The 22,381-nt window shown below is 37.7% G+C and overlaps 1 protein-coding gene across 2 annotated transcripts in view; it reads right to left on the reverse strand.

The window, feature by feature from the left end:
* LOC131068334 (probable 3-deoxy-D-manno-octulosonic acid transferase, mitochondrial) overlaps positions 1-22,381 on the reverse strand; it is a 163,050-nt gene that overhangs the window by 101,842 nt on the left and 38,827 nt on the right. For both annotated transcript variants that reach the window (XM_058003514.2, XM_058003515.2), the window contains exon 3: positions 5,057-5,099. In XM_058003514.2, the coding sequence (XP_057859497.2) occupies positions 5,057-5,099 (43 nt within the window). The remainder of the gene's footprint in view (positions 1-5,056; positions 5,100-22,381) is intronic.

Consider the following 22,381-nt stretch of genomic DNA (forward strand, 5'->3'; position numbering starts at 1 on the left):
CCCCACAATAATCTTGTCTACATCCAATACAATTGTCACCTTTGAACTAAAAAGCTTGGGTGATAGAAATCCATTTGCTAATAGGATTATAGGCCTACCAAAGAAGCAAATATAATGTTCATGGATAAAGATCTTGCTTAATTGGACAGAAAAGCAGAAGTGACTGAGGCATTGGAGCAAGACATATTAGAGGAATCATTCATTCCTTGTTTTAATTCCAAATTATCTTCTAATTCAAGGTTTGATAGTAATAGCACTGGGGGTTAGAAGAGGATGTAGATTGCAGTTGGCTCTTTATGACATATGCTAACAGTTAAACAATTATTATATATAGTTTTATCGTAATACAATATATTGCTTGACTTTGAAATTTCAAATTTTGAGTGTTTGAGAGTCATAGGACATGTAATATTTGAATTATAATTTATAATAAATTAAAAATCAAAATAAACTTGTGTATTATCTAAATGCAATAATTTATTATTTTTTTGCTTAGATACCAGTTCTTGCAGAAAATGGCCAGGTTCGGGTCCTAGTTCTTGCCCGGTCTTGGTCCGAGCCTAGTTCGACCTGGATCCCACCCGAGTCCTACCCAGGCGGCTGGGTTCCCTGGTGGCAGGACCCATAGGGAACCCAGCTGCCTGGGCAAGATCCGGGTGGGACCCAGGTCGAACCTAGGCGGACCCGAGTGAACCCAAGCCCGTGGGTTCCCAAAAAACAAGGCCCATGAGTCAGAAAACAAAAATAAACAAATAAACAGTTTTTTTAATGCTTTTTTAACATCTAAACCCTAATCCGCCCCTTTATGATGCATTTCATGCATCAAAACATTCATTCAACTCATTCTACTTGCATTTTTGAAGATTTTTTCTCTACAGTTAGGTTTCTTAGTTTTTGCATTTTTCTTCGAAGGTGATGACTACGAAGGTGTGAGACACACATCAAAGGCGAAGGAATCACTAAAGAAGGAAGATTTAGCCATCAAAGGTAAGTGCATCTGAATTTTTTTCAAGTTTTCAATAATTTTTTCAAGTTTTTTTCAATTTTTTATAAAAAAAATTTATACGTTTTTCTTTTTAAATTTAAAGAAGTCTTGTATATTTTTTTACACTTTGTATGCATAGTATGGGGTTATAATGCCGAAATTTTGATAATTTTTTTCAATAATGTTGTGCTTTCTCTTTTTATTTTAGGTGCATTATTCATATAATCATACATAATGGCTGGAACTAGAAGTGCAAGTGTAAGCTCTAGTTCAGTTGCAAATGTCCAAACTAAAAATAACCCCTTTAAAATTGATCAAGATTCACCACTTTGGCATTATACAACAATGATCAAGCAAGGGTTTGGTGGTGGGGGTTTTGTTTGGCAATGTAACCATTGTGGCACTGAGTATACCAGCTCATACTTTCGAGTGAAAGGCCACCTTTGTTTCATCCCCGAGCGTGGAATAATTTTTTTTAAGGGATCAGATGGCAAGGGGCTGTCAAAAAGCTCTAGTTTTAGAATATATTAAAGAACAAGAGGAAGCTGATAGGAGAAGTAGCAAAGCAAAGATTGGTCATCCTCTTGTCCATCCAAGCTCGATGTCTAAGAGGCCTTCTAGTAGCATTGGCTCCACAACACCAGCTGGTTCACATCCTTTCATGCAAAACCCACCAGTTGATGCAGTAGAGAATCAGAATGTTGTGGCTTCGCGGAAAAGAGGCCCATTGGATTTTGCCTTCAAAAATGAACTGAGAGAGATTGTAGATTCCAAAATTGGACGTTGCCTTTATGGCAATGGACTTCCTTTCAACCTTGTTAGATCACCTTACTTTCGGGACATGGTGCATACTCTTTGCAATACACCTTCTGATTACGTTTGTCCGGGGTATGAAAAGGTGAGAACCACCTTATTGGCAAAGGAGAAAGCATTCGTAGAGTCACAGTTGAAGGTCATCAAAGATACATGGCAGGAAACAAGTGTGACCATTGTTTCTGATGGATGGAAAGATTGTAAAAATAGGCCATTGATCAATGTTCTGGCAGTGTGTCCTAAAGGGGCAATGTTTTTGAAAGTAGTGGATTGTGAGGGGAAAGTGAAAGATGCAAGTTTCATTGCCAATATCCTGATAGAATGCATTGACATGGTGGGGCCTCAAAATGTTGTCCAAGTTGTAACGGACAAGGACAATGCTAAAAATTGTAGGGCAGCAAGGACTATAGTGGAGGCTACATATGGTCACATCTTTTGGACACCATGCGCAGTCCACTCACTCAATTTAATCATGCAAAAGCTTGGCACACAAATTATTTGGGTGAAAAAATTGTATGCGGAGGGCGAGGAGATTCAAATGTTTGTGTCTAATCATCATATGTCACAAGCCATTTTTAGGACCTCCAAGTTGGAGTTGTTGAAGGTAATTTATAAATACTAATTTTAAATTTTATTTTTTAATTTTTTAGTTTTAAATTTTTATTTTTTATAGACTTACAGTTGATATATGTTGTGTATTTTGTTATGTCATGTTAGGTTGCTGAAACACGATTTGCATCTCACATGCTCGTCTTAAGACGACTTGTGAAGGTGTGAGACGCCTTGAGTTCTATGGCCATCAACACCTTGTGGAGTGTATGGAAGCAGTCCCACACAGAAAGAGCTCTAAAAGTAAGAGCATTGATCCTTAGTGAGAAATGGTGGGATGATGTGGAATATGTTTTGAATTTCACTGAGCCCATCATGATCATGATCAGGTATGTTGATATTGATCGCCCATGTTTGGGTGAGATTTATGATGGCATGGATTGCATGGTGTAAAAAATAAAAGAAGTAATAAATAGAAAAGAAAATGACCCAACGGAAACATTTTTCAAAGGTGTGCAGAAAATTGTTGTTGACCGTTGGAACAAGATGACCACCCCCTTACATCTCTTAGAATTTGCTTTGACGCCAAAATTTTATAGTGCAGAGTTGCTTCTGGCTATAGGGCTTCCTTTAAAAAGATATATCAAGATATGGAGACGAGAAATATTGTCTTGAGGGAGTTTGGCCAATTTGTATCCACAGAAAATCATGATGTTGTAGCTCTTAATGCTAGATATGGGATGGACGCTGATGAGTGGTGGTATGTACATGGTCAAGGCTCTGTTTACTTGCAGCCTCTTGCAATTAAACTTAACTCCCAAATATGTATCTTTTTTATTTTTTATTTTTATAGTTTTCCAATTCCTTTTGATGCTATCATATTTTTATTTTATAATTTATAAATTTCTAATTATGTTTTAACTTTTAACAAGTTGCAAGTTCTTCTTCAGCTGAGCGGAATTGGAGTACATACTCCATCCACTTAGTCAAATGTAATCGTTTGGGTGCAAAGAAAGCTGAGGATTTGATCTACATACACTCCAACCTTCGTTTGTTGTCACATAAGGACCCTGGATATAGTGACGGTGTAACAAGGAATTGGGATCTAGCCCCTGAGTGTGATGATTTAGATGCTACAGTTGTACAGCTTGCCCAAGTCTCTATAGACGAGGCAGCTATGGAACTTGAGAGAGACATAGCTAGTGGGAGTGGCATTCCATTCGATATTGGTTCAATTGATGTTGAATTTGAACCAATTGATGACCTTGGGCTTGGGTTGGATGCTTCAGATGAAGATGAATATGGAATTTAAATCCCATAGATGGCTTGTAATTTGAATGTTTAACTTTATACTTTATTGTGTCATGACATTTTCACATTTTGAAACTTGAAACATGAAACTTGAATATTATCTTTTTTGCAAATTATGAATATGATATTACATTTATGATATATGAATATCAGAATATTTATTGGCATTGGCAATTATGGATTTATGATTTATGATTTATCTGTTATCATTTGTGTATCATTGTATGGGAAAGTTATTTATGTTTGAACATATATATATAATGTGTGTGTGTGTGTGTATGGATGAACCCGTACCTGTACCCAAGAAATTAAAAATTTGCCGAATCCGCGAATCCGAACCTGAATCCGAACCCGAGCCGGTAACTTAGTTTTTTTGTAATTATGATTTTTGGGTGGGGGCTAAATCCAAGTCTACAGCTGCAACGTCCATGCCAAGCTTCTTGTTTTCAACTATAATACCGGCGAACCCAAATACCAAACCTATACCCAACCTCATACCCGAACCAGCTATTGTCCTCAAAATGTATCTTGTGACTGTTGTAATACCCCAATGTCCCCATGACGGAAAAATTGTGGAACTTTGCAAATAATACAAAACAGATGGAATGTATTTGGATGTATATGATGTGATACGAAGAATTGATATACTATATCCTATATTACGCACTACCATATCAAGACGAACATTACACAGAAATTAGCATCACATAATATACATGCCCCAAAATTGGGACCTTGGATGAACAGAAGGCTAAACGGTCAAATAAAAGGCAAAGAATATATTAGAGTTTGTAATCAACACCATTGTTAATGATTTTCTTGACATGAAAGAATTATTGAGAGCATGATCCAGTATGGTCCATTCATTGTTTACAGTCTTCCCCATATGTGACACTGAAACAAAAAAGAGGAAAATTGCTATTATGATAAAAAAAATTAACCAGGAACAGAGCACCACCACCCTATCCTCTTAAATCCTGAAAGAAGGTGAAGTAATAACCTAAACTTCATAATTTATTCTGCAATCCAAAGCAGTCTGATCATATCATATTAGGCCAAATCTTGATCAAATATCCAGCTTAACCTCAACAGAATTCAACACAGAAGAATAGGATAATCCTAGTCAACACATACTCCTCCTTTTCACTCAGATAGTTCCACTATTCCACTTAGGATGCAATTTCTTATGGATCCCACCACAAGAAGCATCCTCAAAAACATATATTAATTTATTTAACAATACCAAACAGCTGACTGTGCACCTGCACTGTTCATTTCCTTTTCATCACCCAACACTATCTCTTAGCCATCATGCATACAAAACAGACAACACTAACTACACTACAAATATACCAATGATTAATCATCAGACCAATAATTTGAAAAAACTTACAATACCTGACAGATAACGCCATTTGGAAGCTTATCTTGGAGTACAGAACTGCAGGTAAACAAACAGAATTAGAACGGTTTAGTTATCAATGTCAACATCCAAATAGCCAAAAGAACTTTAAAAGAAAGGTCCAATCAGGGAATATAGAGAGAAACATTTAATCCTTTAACAACATGTGCAATTTTCTTCTGGATACACTTCTGACATCTTTTGCATGCCTTAATTATGGATACATATTGTATCACCCTCCTGTCTGAAAAACTAAGAGTAAGCTTTTCATAAGTGACACTGTTATGGCAGCCAATGAAGGGTTTATTTTTACGGTAATGTTACCTGAGGAGCTTTCACATATAAAAAAATTCCTAAATTTCATCAATGAACATCCTCTTTATTAAGATGTACATCCTTCATTATTAAGTTTAGGCTTTCTCTTTATTAAGATGTACATCCTTCATTTTTAAGTTTAGGCTTTCTCTTTATTAAGATGTACATCCTTCATTACTAATTAACCAAGCAGCAATTATCATTAGGGCAAATTCCATCCAAAGAAGATTCTAAACATTTAGCAGGTTCTTAGTAATATTCATTATAATGGATTAAAAAAAGGAATTATATGAATTTTATATATATATATATATATATATATATATATAATAAATTTAAACTTTTATTAGTTATATATAACAAAGATAAACATGCTACATGCAAGTATTGCTGCTACTGAACAGACACAAGTAAATTTATAGTTGTGGAACACAACATTAAAGGCTGCTAAAGGCAGCTGAAACATTACAACCATGTAAGGAAAACCTCACAGGCAGCTTCAGATCATAACATGAGCAGCTACAAAACTTCCTACAGGCAGTTTAAATTTTCTCCTGATCCAGATCATAGAAGTCAAATGAATTGTTTTCAGAATTTTCAGCTCTTAGTAGTACCCAGAAATTGTGTGTGAACCCATCAGTTCTCCAAAGGTGGAACTTTGGTAACCACCACAATGGTATCGTCCCAATTGTTTCTGTGAGAATTTCAAAGGAAAAAATGCATGTCTCTTCAACTTCTAGACTTGGTGACCTTTTCGTGTAGGACTCCATAGCATCTTCATAAGGACTTAGAAATTATGAATTTAGACCATGGAAGATAAAAATCTATGAATTCACTCTCTTTGCATACCCTTACTCTCTAGCTGACATTTGCTTTATATTTTAAGTAGCATATTCCACAGTTCTTTTTTCTTAACATTTCAAAATATTTTACTAATCAGGTTACAATATACGCCACTAAGGCCAAAATACAGTATACTAATATCAAGAAAAATTAAACATTACAACCTAAAAAAGGCAAACCAAGGTGTAATGTCCCTTTCTGTAGAGAAGCCGAAAGTGCCCCATTTAACCTATTTAATTCCTGTAGGCTAATTTTGGGCTTTGTCAAGGAACAAACGTTAATTAATTAAATAAAGTTATCCAACAAAGCAAATTTTCCAGATGTCTTTACCTTAATTAATTTTATAAAGTGACTTGAGTTAAAAGGGGAATATAAAATGTCACTATATAAAGATGCTTTAATTAAATATTTTAAGTGGGAAACTAAAAGGTCCCTTTGGGATTCTATGAGAAAATATAAAATATTAAAAAGAGGATTCAAGAGCTCATTGGGACATGCTAGATTTTTATTTCTACTTTGCAGAGATTTGAAGCTTTCAAACAGAGTAAACCCTAAGGGAATTGGTTTCAATTGTGAGATATCTACCCTAGAGGATTTGCAAGTGGAATCACACAAGTTTCATGTAGGAGCCGAAGGATAGCAAAATTTAATAATTTGAAAAGTCTTGCAAGAAGTCAAATTATATAATTTATTTGCAGGATTGAAGCAATTTGGTTAAATAATCAAGGTTAACAAAAGAGAAATTTATATATTTTCATTGTTGGGAGTGAGACATGGTCGAAGCTGGGTATGGAATAGAATGGTTGTTGAGTGTAGGTATCTCCTATTATTGGTGTGAGCTCCTATATTGTTAGGCGTGTGAAGTCCTTTGTGGCTGGGGTGAATGTGTTTTAAATGTTAAATATTATTAATTTTCATTCAATCGCATCTAGTGGCCAACTTCATGCATTGTTACTATTTTCAATAAATTGTCTTTAAGGCCGACCTATTCCTTGTGTTTGTTTGCTTTTTGGGTTGGTTTATCTTTGGTGGCCAACCTTGTTGGAGGCAAGTATATAAGCGGGTATCCTTGGCTGCTTTAATCATAAATGGATTTCATATTGAAGCGCATTAAACGAATGCCAACCTTCTTAGACGAAAACCTAAAGAGGCATTGCTCATATTTTGGGCCAAAAACCCCACTAATCTTTGTAGGTTTAAGGTGATACATTGAGTGCATGCATATCCTAGTTGCGGACCTAGAGCATAAAGGATAGCAAAGGGGAGATCCAACGCTATGCACCATGTTGTGACCTTTTCACACATCACCCCATTGCAAATGAGGAACCCCTCATTTTCACTCACCTGATCATTTGCTTTAGGTCTCTTGGCAGTATCTTTGTGACTCTCACTGTTAGAATAATATTTAATATTATTACTATTAATGGTCAATAATGTAACTGGTTGTTAGACATCTTAAATGTCTACAATAACAGGTAGTTAGAAACAGGGGTCTTCACTAATATCTACAGCATTTTGTAATCCCTATATATTGTAACCTTTTCTCAGTTAATAGTAACTACGTTTTACACCAGTGAATCATCTCTGATTTTCACATGGTATCAGAGCTAGGGTAAAGGAATAGGAATTTTCTCGAAAATTCTGTGTTATATAATATTTTCGAAATTTCTCCAAAACCCGTCTAGGGTTTTTTGTGCCTGGCTCCCATGCTAGGGTTTTCTTTTAAAACTCTCAATAATTTTTTCCTGCGACCTGGGCAAGTTTTTCTAAGAAATCTACAACTTTTTTGCCGCCTAGGGTTTTGACCGATCGTAGATTCTTGGTGTGTTTTTCAAAACCGCAACTGGGCCACCGTCAGATTTTTCTCGGTCTACAGATTTTTTTTCGCCTAGGATTTATGCACAATCGACTAGGGTTTTGACCCTTCAATTCAAGTCGAAATTTTATTTTGATTGCAGATTTTTGGTGGGTTTTTCGAAACCTCAACTAGGTCAACGTCAATTTTTTTTGGGTCTGTAGATTTTTTTTCGCCTAGGTTTTTGACCCTCTGTTTCAAGGCGAATTTTTTTCCAGTTGCAAAATCATTGTGGGTTTTTCAAGATCTCATTTGGGTTGCCTTCGGATTTTTCTGGGTGCATTGCTTTTCGTGCCTTGGTTTTTGAACCCACGGATTTGACCCTTCAATTGAAAAATTATTCTGATTACAAATTCTTTGTGGGTTTTTCGAGAGCTTTTTCGGGTCTATCAGATTTTTTGGGGTCTTCCAAAAAAAATTTGCCTTGAAATTCGTGCTAGAGTTTCAATTTCTACCTTCGAATCTGACTTGTAGAATTTTTAAAAACCCTCTGTTTTCATCTATTGGTTTTCATGCCTTGGAAGTTGTGCATTCACCAATTCAACCTCGAGGTACGTGATGGCATCTTTGACAAATATAATGCTCGAAAGCAGCCAGAAATTCAATGGCTGCAACTACAACACCTGGAAGCAGCGTATGTTAACAATTTTTGAGTACCGATGTCTTGATGCAGTTGTTTTAGGCACGTCTCAACGTCCAACCACTGCCAGAAAAGATCAAGACAAATGGGATGAGCGCAACCGCAAAACTGTCGTGCTCATTAAACTCTCTGTCACTGATGAGCAGCTACCTCAAGTACTGTTCGGCAAAACAATGAAGGAGATATGGGATCATTTGAAGAGTCTTCATGAAACCTCTTACAAGAGTTGAGCATTCTTTCTGAAGATCATGCTCTTTTCGATTATGATGGGCGAGAGGACACCTGTGCAAGATCACTTGACCAAGATCAAGGACATTCGTGACCAACTTGAGGCGATTGGTCACACAATGGAGGAAGAGGACATGGTCGTCATCACACTAAAAAGTTTGCCCAGATCTTACGAGTATTTCATCAAAACGCTTAATATCACTTCCACTGATGTCGATTTGAAGTTTTTCGATCTTTGTAACAAGCTTTTACAGCAAGATCGGTGGCGCCAGCAGTTTGGAAGTAGTACCAATTCCACCTCCACCTAGCAAGCGTTCTCTACCAAATCTTTTGCGAAGAACAAAAGTGTTGTTTGTAACTAGGTAAAAATGGGTTTGGATTGCCTTAAGGCAACATCCGAACCCATATAGGACTGGGTCCTATCCTAAAGGGGTAACGTGCCCCCAAGTTGGGCCCAGCCCTATACCTCCACGCCACAATAAATAAATTGGCGCCAAAAGAGGGAGGCCGACTTGGATTTAATAAAGGCTAAGGACTCATATAAATAAAGGTTAAAATGCAAATACAAACACATTTCAGTTATCCATGAAATCAGCGAATTAGCTCTGCAAACAAGAGGTGCGAAATCACCAAAGAAGGTTGTGCGAATTTGTCCAAGGATTGGGCAAACTTATTCAAGAGGATATAGGGCATTTTGGTGCAGTTTTGAAGCATGCAAAAGGGCAGATCATATATATAAAGATCAGGTTCAGAAAAGCAAGCTAAGTATTGTATTTGTGCAATAAGAGTGAATACATAATCTGACCTGTGGGTCTTTAATGCCGGGTTTTTCCTCCTTGGAGGTTTTCCCAGGGTATTTGTGTTTGTCTCTTGGTTCCTTGTTTCATTCTTGAATTTACTTGATTATAGTTTACTAAATTACAAATCTGATTAATAAACTAGGGCATAATCAAATGATAAAAATCTGATTAATAAACTAGGGCATGATTAAATGTTACAAATCTGATTACTGATCTAGGGCACGAATTTATACATGGTATCAGAGCTAAGGTTATACTAACCCTCGGATTTCAGTAAGCTCTTACCTTCAGGTTGTTGTTCGTCTTTTATTAAGATAATGACGGGTGAAGTTAGAGGGCATCATCGGGTCCTCATCAAGGAGTCATTCTTTAATTCATTAAAGATTGTGGAGATTCGAATGAAGAACCAAAGAAGGAAGTAACTGATATTTCTCCTTTCAGATTTTCAGATCTCTGGAATGCAAAGTGTATACTGTGGAGTTATTACCTTATTCAAACCTTTAGAGTTGTTGATTTTCAGAATTGGTCTAAACCCTAGATTGGTATATATTTCATGATTCTTAACCCTTGATGTGATCCGATCCAATTTTAATAACGATTGAATCTTTGATGGTATGGTAGATTTATTTTGCTACTAGACATGCAACTACTATTTTGTATTGCTAACAAAATCGGTTGTATTCCCACCAATCTTCAAACCCTAGTTGACTGTGCTAAGGCACATCAAGAGGAGATTGTGAATTATGGCTTTTGAAGATAGACTGCAAAGTTAGTTTCTTTTGGGCAAGCTTTCGGTTCCAGTGTCAGTGTTATCTAAACATCAACAGGTTTATTTTTCTTAATTCTTTATTAACCTTGTGATGAGAGACTTTATTATAATTGAAGGTTAAGTATTCCTGTTGAATAACTTTGTCAATTTGTTTATATGGAGTTTCTTTGTCAAGTTGTAATAATAAGGGTTTCATTATCAATATTTGCTTCTTATGGGTTTGTGCTTACTTAGTTTTGTAAAACCCCCGTTGGGTTGTGTGAAAGGAAAATGATATTCTCTTTGAATTAACCCATGTTGGGCCAATCATGTTTTGAGGTTCCCTGTGTCAAGTGTTTATCCTTGTGGGTCTACAACCAAGTTTGTGCCTGTGTTATCCCAAGTTACCATCCTTATATCATCCCTGTTGCATTCAAGCTCATGTCATTAAATGTTGTGACCAATGCAATTTTATTATGTGTCAGTTATCTGTTAAAATAACTGCATGAAAGGTTGCTTTCAGTTAACTGGTTATGATGATGCTCTTTCCTACATAGTAGAAGTTAGAATGTATTGTTGTAAATAGCATATGTAGGAAGAGTGAAAGATGATCAAGTCAGTGGTCTCCTTCTGTGATTAGCATTGAGATCTCTTCAGGCTGAGGTAAGCATTTTACTCGTTAATTTCTTCTACTTCCACCAAAGCTGAATATAATTAGGATCTTGTTCAGCAAAGTATGAAGATTCTGTTCTACTTGATTTATCAATCATATGTATGTAGTCATACTATATCTTGTGATTGGGTTTCTAAGAAATCTCAATTTCAGTTGTTCAGTTTGAAAGATGGTTTGGCTTATGTATTTTGCTTGCTTGAATAAGTATATAAGGATCCTTTCAGGCATGGTTATTCGGATGGGAACTAGGTTGTATCTCAGCCTCTCGGGGTTAAAGATGAAGGTTTTCTGAAAATTCACCTTGCACAAGGTGAAGGTAAGAGAAAAGCAAGTAGCATCTTCAATGTTATATGATTTTTGGTTCCTTTATTGATTCTTATTTGATTAAGGATTAAGAGGCAGTCCTATCTTCAATAAAGACTTAGTATTTAAAGAATTGACAATCATTTGTCAAGTCTAGGGTTTTGTAAAGTTCTAACTTACTTATAAGGAATTATTATATGTCAAGGATCTAACCAAATTATTCTAAGTCAAGTATACTTTTGATATTTAGAATAATGGATTGTAAACCTTTATGAAAACTAACATAAAGATTGAGGATGTCTATAGCAAAGTCTGATTTTGCAGATTCATCTGAAGACAAGCAGCTGATTGGTGGATGCCTCGGCTAATTCATGATCAAGGTTGAAGCATGTTGTTGCTGCCAAGCGTATCTTGTTGCATTTTGAAAATCTCAAATGATTGTGAGCAGAAGACTGTAATCACCTCAGAAGGCTAACTCAGATTCTAAAGTGTCTCGGATAAGGGAAGTCACTTCAATCTCTTGTTGTAACTTGGATACCCTATGATCTCTTAGGACTACAGCAAACAGTCCTCAGTCACACTGAGTACTACTGAAGCTGAATTCATTGGAGCATGAACTGTATCAAGGAAATTGTGTGGTTTTTCAAATTCTTGTTGAATGGTTTCTTATAATTATTTATTATCAAAGTCGTATAGAGATACCTGAAAATTCAGTGTCTTATGGCAGGATAATCTTCTGTTGCAAATGTTCTCACCAAGTCTTTTGAAGCTTGAGTACTTCAAAAGATAGACTTGGAGTTGTGGAGAACACCGCCTTGATTGAGAAGGAGTCTCAACTTCAGTGATGCATTGTGTTTCATCAACCACCCTCTACGGGTAATGTAAGGTGGTAGTGTAATCTTCTCAGGGAGAAAAGTAATTGTTACCATCCTCTGTGAGCAATGTAAGATGGTAGAAAAGATGGATTTTCATCCTATGCTTGTGTGCTGGATGGAAAGTGTACTAGATAGAAGATTATGTTTATTCATTCTTTGCTTGTGTGCAAAATGGAGGACTATGGTTTATGTAACTTCATTCTATGCTTGTGAGCAAGATGAAAGATTATGACTTTCTTATGTTACATTCTTCTCTAGGAGAAGATTGAGGTAAAGGTAATGAATTCTTCTCTGGGAGAAAATTAAGGAGAATACTCGTGTGCAAATAAAGTTGGTGCTGCAATCTTCTCTGAGAGAAGATTGAAATGGAAGCTCTTCATCACTCTTAGCAGGCAATGAATGGTGTATATGCGTGATAGATATCATGGAAAGAGTCCATGATGTGCATATATATACTTGTGTTTGTATTCATGTCTTGCAGGTGTACATGATAAAGTTCTGGATTCATCCTCTACAGGCAAGGCAAGATGAATATTATAAAAGGATCCATGATGAGTTACCATTATGTGATTTGGTTACTTATTACTTATGGTTACTGGCTACTTGTTGTGATCCTCTCTAAGGAGTGTTGGTTGAGTTCAGATTACAAATTGCACAATGAATGTATCAGGAAAAGTACTTCGGGTATCTGCTTCAACTTGGGCTTTGTAGTGATCTCTTGGGCATGTAGAAAGCAATCTTCCGTAGCATTGAGCACTGCAGAAGCTGAGTACATTGCAGTATCTATTGCATCCAGAGAATTAGTGTGGCTTCGCAAACTCCTCGTTGGATTATTTGGTCAAGCTAGTGGTCCTACCACCATTCATTGTGTTAATCAAAGCTGTATAAAGATGTCAGTAAATCCTGTGTTCCATGACCGGTCCAAACATGTGGAAACACACTATCACCTCATTCAGGATATGGTGCAAAGAGGCACCATTCAACTAAAGTACATTAGCACGGATGAACAGGTTGCGGACATCCTTACCAAACCTTTATCCAAAGTGAAGTTCGAATACTTCAAAGACAGACCTGGTATTGTGGAAAACGGAACTCTAATTGAGAAGGAGCTCCAATCTCAATGACTCTATCTGCAGCACTTTGATCATTCTTTGCTTGTGTGCAAGAATGAATTGTGTCCAATCTATGCTTGTGTGCTAGATGGAAAATTGTAATTATGTAAAGACCCACTTGTGTATTACACTTTCTATGCTTGTGTGCTAGAACCATCCAATGCTTGTGTGCTAGGTGGAAGATGTAATTCTATGCTTGTGTGCTAGATCCATTCTATGCTTGTGTGCTAGATGGAACTCTAAAGGTTCAGATTATGTATTCTCTTCTTCCCTAGTTAAGAGAAAGTGTTGTTTGTAACTAGGTAAAAATGGGTTCGGATTGCCTTAAGGCAACATCCGAACCCATATAGGATTGGGTCCTATCCTAAAGGGGTAACGTGCCCCCAAGTTGGGCCTAGCCCTATACCTCCACGCCACAATAAATAAATTGGCGCCAAAAGAGGGAGGCCGACTTGGATTTAATAAAGGCTAAGGACTCATATAAATAAAGGTTAAAATGCAAATACAAACACATTTCAGTTATCCATGAAATCAGCGAATTAGCTCTGCAAACAAGAGGTGCGAAATCACCAAAGAAGGTTGTGCGAATTTGTCCAAGGATTGGGCGAACTTATTCAAGAGGATATAGGGCATTTTGGTGCAGTTTTGAAGCATGCAAAAGGGCAGATCTGATATATAAAGATCAGATTCAAAAAAACAAGCTAAGTATTGTATTTCTGCAATAAGAGTGAATACATAATCTGACCTGTGGGTCTTTAATGTTGGGGTTTTCCTCCTTGGAGGTTTTTCCAAGGTATTTGTGTTTGTCTCTTGGTTCCTTGTTTCATTCTTGAATTTACTTGATTATAGTTTACTAAATTACAAATCTGATTAATAAACTAGGGCATAATCAAATGATACAAATCTGATTAATAAACTAGGGCATGATTAAATGTTACAAATCTGATTACTGATCTAGGGCACAAATTTAAACAAAAGGAAGGCTCAATCTTCTCAGCCGAAAGGCTCTAGTTCCTCTCAGGACAGCAAGAAGAAGAAGAACGTTCAGTGAAATTATTGTCATAAGTTTGGTCACATGAAGGGAGATTGTCGAATTCGTTTGGCTTCTGAACAAAAGAAGCAGGGAGGGTCTCAACAGAAGGCAAATGTCACAGAGCACTCTGAGCAGGAATCTGCATTTTATGCTTTTATGGCCAAGAGAACAGTAGATCTAGTCCACTCTTCTGCTTGGTATATTGAATCAGGGGCTTCGCAGCATTTTACTCATCGTCGGGATTGGTTCACAAAATTTGAACCATTCTCAGATTCAGTAATCTTCGGAGGAGAAGAGTACACAGTTGCTAGTAAGGGCACTATTCAGATTCACTTAGGAGGTAGAAATTTAATTTTTCTTGATGTCTACTATGTTCTAGGCATGGAACATAATCTCCTCTCCGTTAGCAAGATCATTAGGTATTCTCCTCAATTAGATGTTGTCTTCAGTTCGTCCATCTATACATTGTTGATAGGGAAACTCGCACTACAATTGCTATGGGACTTGAAGATCATGGTCTGTATAGACTTGCTGATTCCAGTGATTCTCAGGTTCACGCTTAGGTTGCTCGAAGTACATCCATCAGAACACTTTGGCATCAACGTTATAGACACTTAAACGTGCACTATCTCTCTCAGTTATATCGGGAGGATTTGGTTGCTGGTCTACCTGAGATCCAACCTCAAAATCATGGAGTTTGTGCAGCCTGTCAAGCTGGAAAGCACCATTGGACACCATTCTCAGATGGTGATTCTTGGCGAGCCTCCAAGGTCCTTCAATTGGTTCACGCTGATGTATGTGGGCCAATGAACACTCCATCTGCTACCGGTTCTAGGTACTTCTTGTTATTTGTTGATGATTTCAGTCGTTAAATGTGGGTGTATTTTCTGAAAAATAAATCAGATGTGTTCAATACATTTCAGCAGTTTAAGGCCTTAGTTGAGAAAGAATCCAGCTCTCAGATTGTCACTCTAAGGTCAGATAATGGGGGGGATTTTTGTTCCAATGACTTCTCTACATTTTGTGCTGCACATGGCATTAAACGCCAACTCACCACACCATACACCCTACAGCAGAATGTTGTCGTTGAACGTAGGAATCGCACCATTACTGAAATGGCTCATTCTATGATAGAGCATCGCAATGTTCCTAAGAAATATTGGACTAAAGCAGTTTACACTGCAATCTATCTCCTGAATCAGTCACCTACACATGTCATTAAGAAGATGACTCCTGAAGAAGCCTAGTCAGGACGCAAGCCTAAAGTGGGCCATTTGAAAGTCTTTGGTTCTACGGCTCATGTATGGATTCCAGACACGAAATGTACTAAGCTAGATTCAAAGAGCCAAACACTTATGTTTACTGGTTACAGTGACAACCACAAGGCCTACAGGTTGATTGTTGTGGAGACAGATCGTCTCATTTTCAGTCGTGATGTTGTGGTTGATGAGACTACTGATCCATTTATGCCTCCTACTACTCCTAGTCCTGCAACTCCGTCTATGAAGACTTCTGATGTTGGTGTTCATCTTCCTCTTGGTTCCCATGATGGGAGGGCTTCAGAGCATTCTGACTCTGAAGACGAGGAATCTAACAATCCAACACCACCTGATTTTCCACAGGATTTGCATCCAGATGACTTTGTTCTAGAAACTCTATGAATGTTGTTCCTCCAATGCCAGATGTTGGTACTTCTACCCTCAGGCCTAAATGGTGGGCCAAGACAATAGGAGATCTTCATGATGATGAGCTTCTTGAGGATAGATCAGTTCACTGCAAGAGAAAGCAGCAGAATACAGTCAACTTTACTCTTATGGCCAACATCCATAGCATCCCTGAGCCCCAAACATATTCTGAGGCTAAAGACATTCTTGAGTGGGAAAAGGCTATGGAGATAAAATACCATAGTCTTTTGAAGAAAACACTTGGGTTCTTTCTGATCTACCTCTTGGGAAGAAACCTATCAGCTATAAATGGGTTTACAAAGTCAAGTATCATGCAAATGGTACTTTGGATAAGTACAAGGCCAGATTGGCTGCTTGGGGTTTTACATAGCAGGAGGGCATTGACTATGAGGAGACTTTTGCTCCTACCGCCAAGATGAGTACCATTCGTCTTCTTCTCGCCATTGCAGCTCAATTTGGATGGAAACTTCACCAGATGGACATTAAGAGTGCATTTCTCAATGGTGAGTTGCAAGAAGAAGTTTATATGACTCAACCTCTTGACTTCAAGGTTCCTAGTAAGGAACATCAGGTTTGCAGATTGGTAAAAGCCCTATATGGCCTGAAGCAAGACCCTCGGGCTTGGTATTTCAAGATTGATCAGTATTTGGTTAAACATGGTTTTTAGCGCAGTCCCTCTGACACTAATCTCTATGTCAAACTCTCTAGTGATGATATCCTCTTTCTTGTTGTCTACGTGGATGACTTGATCATCACTGGTAATTTAGCACATTTGATTACAGCCATCAAACAAGACTTGTGCCAAGCTTTTGACATGACAAATTTGGGGCTTCTCCATTATTGCTTAGGTGTCGAAGTGTGGCCGACTGATGACACTATCTTTATTTCATAGTCCAAGTATGCTTGCAGTTTGCTTGACAAGTTTGGAATGCAGGATTGTAAACCTTCTTCCACACCTATGGAGAAAGGGCTGAAGTTATCAGCGAAATCTGATTCACCTGCAATAGATGCAACCGAATTCAGACAACTAGTAGGCAACCTCATCTACCTCACTGCCACTAGACCTAACATCTGTTTTTCTGTCAGCTACATCTCTCGCTTCATGACAGCCCCAAAAGCTGATCATTGGATTGCAGCGAAGCAAGTGCTGCGATAAGTGAAAGGCACTTCAAACTGTGGCATTCTGTATGGCAGGTGCAATGATCCAAAGCTGATTGGTTATACTGACTCAGATTGGGCAGGATCAGTGGATGACAAAAAATCCACTTCTAGGTACGTATTCAATTTGGGTACTCGTGTCGTCACTTGGAGCAGCAAGAAGCAACAAGCCGTCTTTCCTCGACTGAAGTTGAATACTGGGGAACAATCAAGGCCGCATGTGAGGCAGTTTGGCTCCGAAGGATGCTTTCTGACATGCAGATGCCACAAGCAGGTCCTTCTCCCTTGTATACTGATAATCAAGGGGTGCTCAAACTGGCCAAAAATCTAGTCTTCCATGAACATACCAAGCATGTTGAGCTTCATTGTCACTACATCCGCAAGCTGGTAGAAGATGGATCAGTTCAGTTGCAGTATGTTACGAGAGCAGATCAGTCTACAGATATTCTCACCAAGTCTTTGAGCCCGAATAAGTTTGTAAAATTTAGGGGGAAACTTGGTGTTTTTGATAGATTGACCATTAAGGGAGGGTGTTGGAATAATATTTAATATTATTACTATTAATGGTCAATAATGTAACTGGTTGTTTGTTAGACATCTTAAATGTCTACAGTAACAAGTAGTTAGAAGTAGGTGTCTTCATTAATATCTACAACACTTTGTAATCTCTATATATTGTAACCTTTTCTCAGTTAATAGTAACTAGGTTTTTCACCAGTTAATCATCTCTGATTTTCACACTCACAATATGAAGCATTAAAGGGCAATGCAAATAAACTACACATCATCAAGTTTAGAACGCCATCAATTTTAGGGTTTTTGTCCTGCTGGTTCTGAAAAAAGACACTTGTGATCAAAATGTTTGAGAAGGTGAAATTTGACTACGGGAATTTTTTTTCAAAAGGCTTACCAGTGAAATTTGAGTGTTGTTCATGAACTTTCTATTTTAGTAGTGTCTATTTTTAGAAAGTCTATTTTTATAAAGTCTAATTTTACAAAATTTCACTATCTCTAATTGGCCTAATTTTGCATTTGGACAATTTTTTCTATTTTTAGAAAACATGTGAACATTGACTATACGTGGAGCAAGTATCCAGATTCAAGTCCAGTAGAACGAAGATGAAATGCAGACCATCAAAGGAATAATGTAGAAGAAAAATCCTTCCTCCAAGCTAAACTGCGCCCGTGAGGATAAAAATCTAACGAATGAGAAATTTTCCACGAGAGACAAAATCCTCCACCAAGCCAAAAGTGCACCTAGGAGTGCAAATTCTCTTCCGAGGAGGAAATTTTCCACGAGACAAAATCCTTAACCAGGCCTCAAGTGTGTCCAGGAGTGCAAATTCTCTTTCAAAGAGGAATTTTCCACGAGAGACAAAATCCTTCGCCAAGCCAAAAGTCCACCTAGGAGTGCAAATTCTTCTCTGAGGAGGAATTCTCCACAAGGACAAAACCCTTCATCATGCCTAAAACCCGCCCAAGGAAGATATGAAACGTGGAGCAATAAATAATTAATATTGTAATGCTTTTTTAATGATTTTGGGGCGTGGGGTCTACACATGGGGAAAATTAATTAGTATTTTTTTAACAAAAATGATTAAACCTAAATGAAACTGATTGTTTTCTCATTTGGTCGACCAAAAAGGAGAGGAGGTGCGAATTCAAGAGGCAAACTTACCTATAAAGGTAAGTTGGTAATTCATTTTAACCTCACAACTTGGGAATTCACAACCAAAAGAGTGGGTGCAACTTTGGAGAGAAGGATAATTTGGAGCAAATTTGACTAAGGCGTATTTTCTTCATTATTTTTATTTTGGAATTCCTTCTTGGCAAAGTTTGTTATTTATATTTTTTGGAATTCTAGGTATGCAGTCATTCCAACCAAAATCACACTATAGGTTTGTTCATTTTTCCTTGCAGCCAAAATTTTGAATTTAAATTTTATTAATCCTTGTGATGACAGATTAAAACATAGAATGGATTGATAAAATTTCCATGTTTAAAAAGGAAACAATTTTAACATTATTTATCCTTGGAATTCCAAGAAATTGAATGGCAGAAGTCAAGGTCGCAACTGAGTCTAGATAGGCGTTGATCAAGGACGAGATGAAAGGATTTCTTCCTGAGTCCAAAATCCAAACAAAGTGGGGAAATGTCGGCGACATCAACTTCGGGACATTCGACTTAGAAGATTTCAGGCGAAGGATGTTCAGGTATGATGGCGTATTTCCTTTAGCAATGGCACAAACAATGGTCAGGAGTGGAATCATCCATGCAATTGGATTTCCTCCTTCCATCCAGTGTCCAAAATTGATCGTTGAAGGTGCAAAACACTACAATCTAGAGAGAAGAACGATAGCGACTCCTAACGACAAGTTATTGGCTAACCTCACTCCAAGAGCGATCTCAGAGGCATTTGGAATCACCACCTACCATTCTATGGAGTATAAGAATAAAGAGAAAGCACTGAAGTTCTACCACGCAAGGACAAATGAATGTGCAGCTACTGTCAACCGCAAGTGGATGGAGAAGCCTAAGCCTCATCATTCTAAACGGCCAAAACAACACATCAGAATGGATTTTAGGCAAGAGTACAATGATCTGTTGATCCTAATAAATAGACTCATGGGAAGTCAACATGCCTACGCCTATGAACCATGGATGTTCTTCTACATTGCACAAGTTATACAAGGAATCAAAGCTATAGACTGGTCCAAATCGATAAGTGACAACTTGGATGAGCAATTGAGGAACTTGGAGCAAACTCATTCTTTCTACATGAGTTCATACTTAGTCTACTGAATTGCCAGAATTCAGAAGTATGATGGACTCATATGCCAGGGACCAATTGGACAAGGTGAAGGAAAGTTTAAAGTATATGAATGCTTTCCTCAGTTACAATTGGTTAGCACCACTCATTACAAGAGAGTGAACGATGCATTTTCAATGCATATTGTTAGGAGTTTGCAAGGAGGTTTTCACAAGAGGTTATCCTCACAAGCTAGAAAATTGGTGGAAAAGTATGGTGCATGGTTCATCCAATTTCCCAGGTTCACGTATATCAGAGTCCAAGGGTTTGATGGCAATCCTCTTCGGCTACCAAGGTACCCAACAGATAAAATAATCCTACTAGAGGTAACAAGACAGTTGACAATATACGACAAAATTCAGAAGAAGAAAAAGAAAAGATTACAATTTCCCTACATCATGGGAGATGCATATGAAGTTTGTCCGTCACTTTTAGCAACAAAGAAGTCAACTAAGGAGTTGCAGTTCTATGAGCTCACCAAATACATAGCAAGGGCAAACTTTGATCCATATAACAAGATCAAGATGGCACATGGCTCGAGACGCTTGCATAAAGCACACTTGGAAGATTACTGGGCAAACACCAGAGATGATTTTGAGATTAGAAAGAAGAATGTTTTCTAGATTGTCTTTGAAGCTAGTGCAAACGTGTGAACTCTTCTCAATGCTTGATCAATTATGAGAGGATGAAAATAGAGTGCACCCAAAATTTGAGAAGGAAAAGAAAAAGCCCATTTTTCCAAAGTGGACCGATCCAGAGATATCCGATCTTTGATGCTTTGACAAGACATGTGACTAAAAGAACCAAGATCTGGATTGATAGGCAACTTAGCAGATTCCAAGCCCTAGATACCCAATTGACATGATTTGATGGGCGAACCTGAATCACAATCCACTCAGGATGGAATTACTAAGGAACCATAGAATGATACAAATGAGCATGAACAGGGCCAACAGGAGGCTAATAGTCAAAGGAAAGGCAAGGAGATTGCCGAAAGTCCAAGTTCAAATGGAAGTGCATAGTCAACCATCAGAAGCACTCATGTGGCTAAAGGACTGAATGAGAAAAGATCCAAAAGAGGATGGTGATCCGACAGCAAAATTGGAAGAACTCCTCAATCGGATAAACAAGCCAGAAGAAAAGAAGACGGCCAAGAAGTTCTCTCGGAAGATAAGAGGAAAATCAGGATCAAGAATTCTACATGTTGTTGTTCCTAGAGTAGACAAGACGAGGCATGAGATCACTCCAAGAGAGTATGATGTAATAGAGATTTATTTAGGACCTACTTCAAGAGCCCAAGTCATTGAGGATTTTGATGATTCCACTCGAGCATTGAAAGATCAAATCAGGAAATTGGAAGAAAAGTACAAGAAGTTGAAGACGGACCATAAAGCCTTAGGTGGATAAGTGCAACGCCCAATGAAGCCAATTAGGCAAGAAGATGAGACATTTGTTCCACCCACTGCCCTTCCAAGGGAATCAGTTGAAGGCCTTGAAGAAATGAAGGTAATTGCTCAGGGAACAAAAGACTGGTTGAAGAAAGTTCACAAAGAAGTGGATACATTCATTGAGGATTTAGTGCAGATGTATAACAAGATTTTGGCCATCCTCTGTTTATCCAGTATATTGATCACACTTGGGAAGACACTCATATCTACCAACAACAATATTGTTTCACGCCTAGGAGCATTGATGGAGATTCCTAGAGACACATTGATGGAAGGAGTAGTGATCAGGGAAAAAGAAGCATATGACTTCTCCAAATGGTATTGCACATTGATATCAAGAACGGAAGCCTTTGAGAAATCAAATGAAGAATAAGCATGCCTAAGGAGGATACTTAAAGAAATTCAAATGGAAATCCTCTGCTCAACGGAGGCATTGTTTATGCAAGAAATGGGAGATAAGGAGATGACTACAGATAATTTGAAGAGCAAGGTTAAGGAACACCTTTTTACGAACATGAGTTCTTTATTAGAGAGTCACTTGGATGACATTTCCATATTAATCAATTTCATGAACAAGATTCAGGTACTCAAGCCAGCATGGGAGAAGACTCTCAACCAATGTGAAAAGGATACAACAGTCATGGAGTACAAGCATGAGACTGCACCATGTGTCTCCATAGATGAACTCGAGATAGTGATGTCTAGGTTCATTGAATTTGCTAGCAAAGAGAGAGATAAGAGACACTTACTCCTAGATGATGAGTTGTTTGATGCTTAGTTGGCATCTAATTATTGT

This window comes from Cryptomeria japonica, chromosome 11 (genome assembly GCF_030272615.1).
Source record: "Cryptomeria japonica chromosome 11, Sugi_1.0, whole genome shotgun sequence".
Taxonomy (NCBI): Eukaryota; Viridiplantae; Streptophyta; class Pinopsida; order Cupressales; family Cupressaceae; genus Cryptomeria; species Cryptomeria japonica.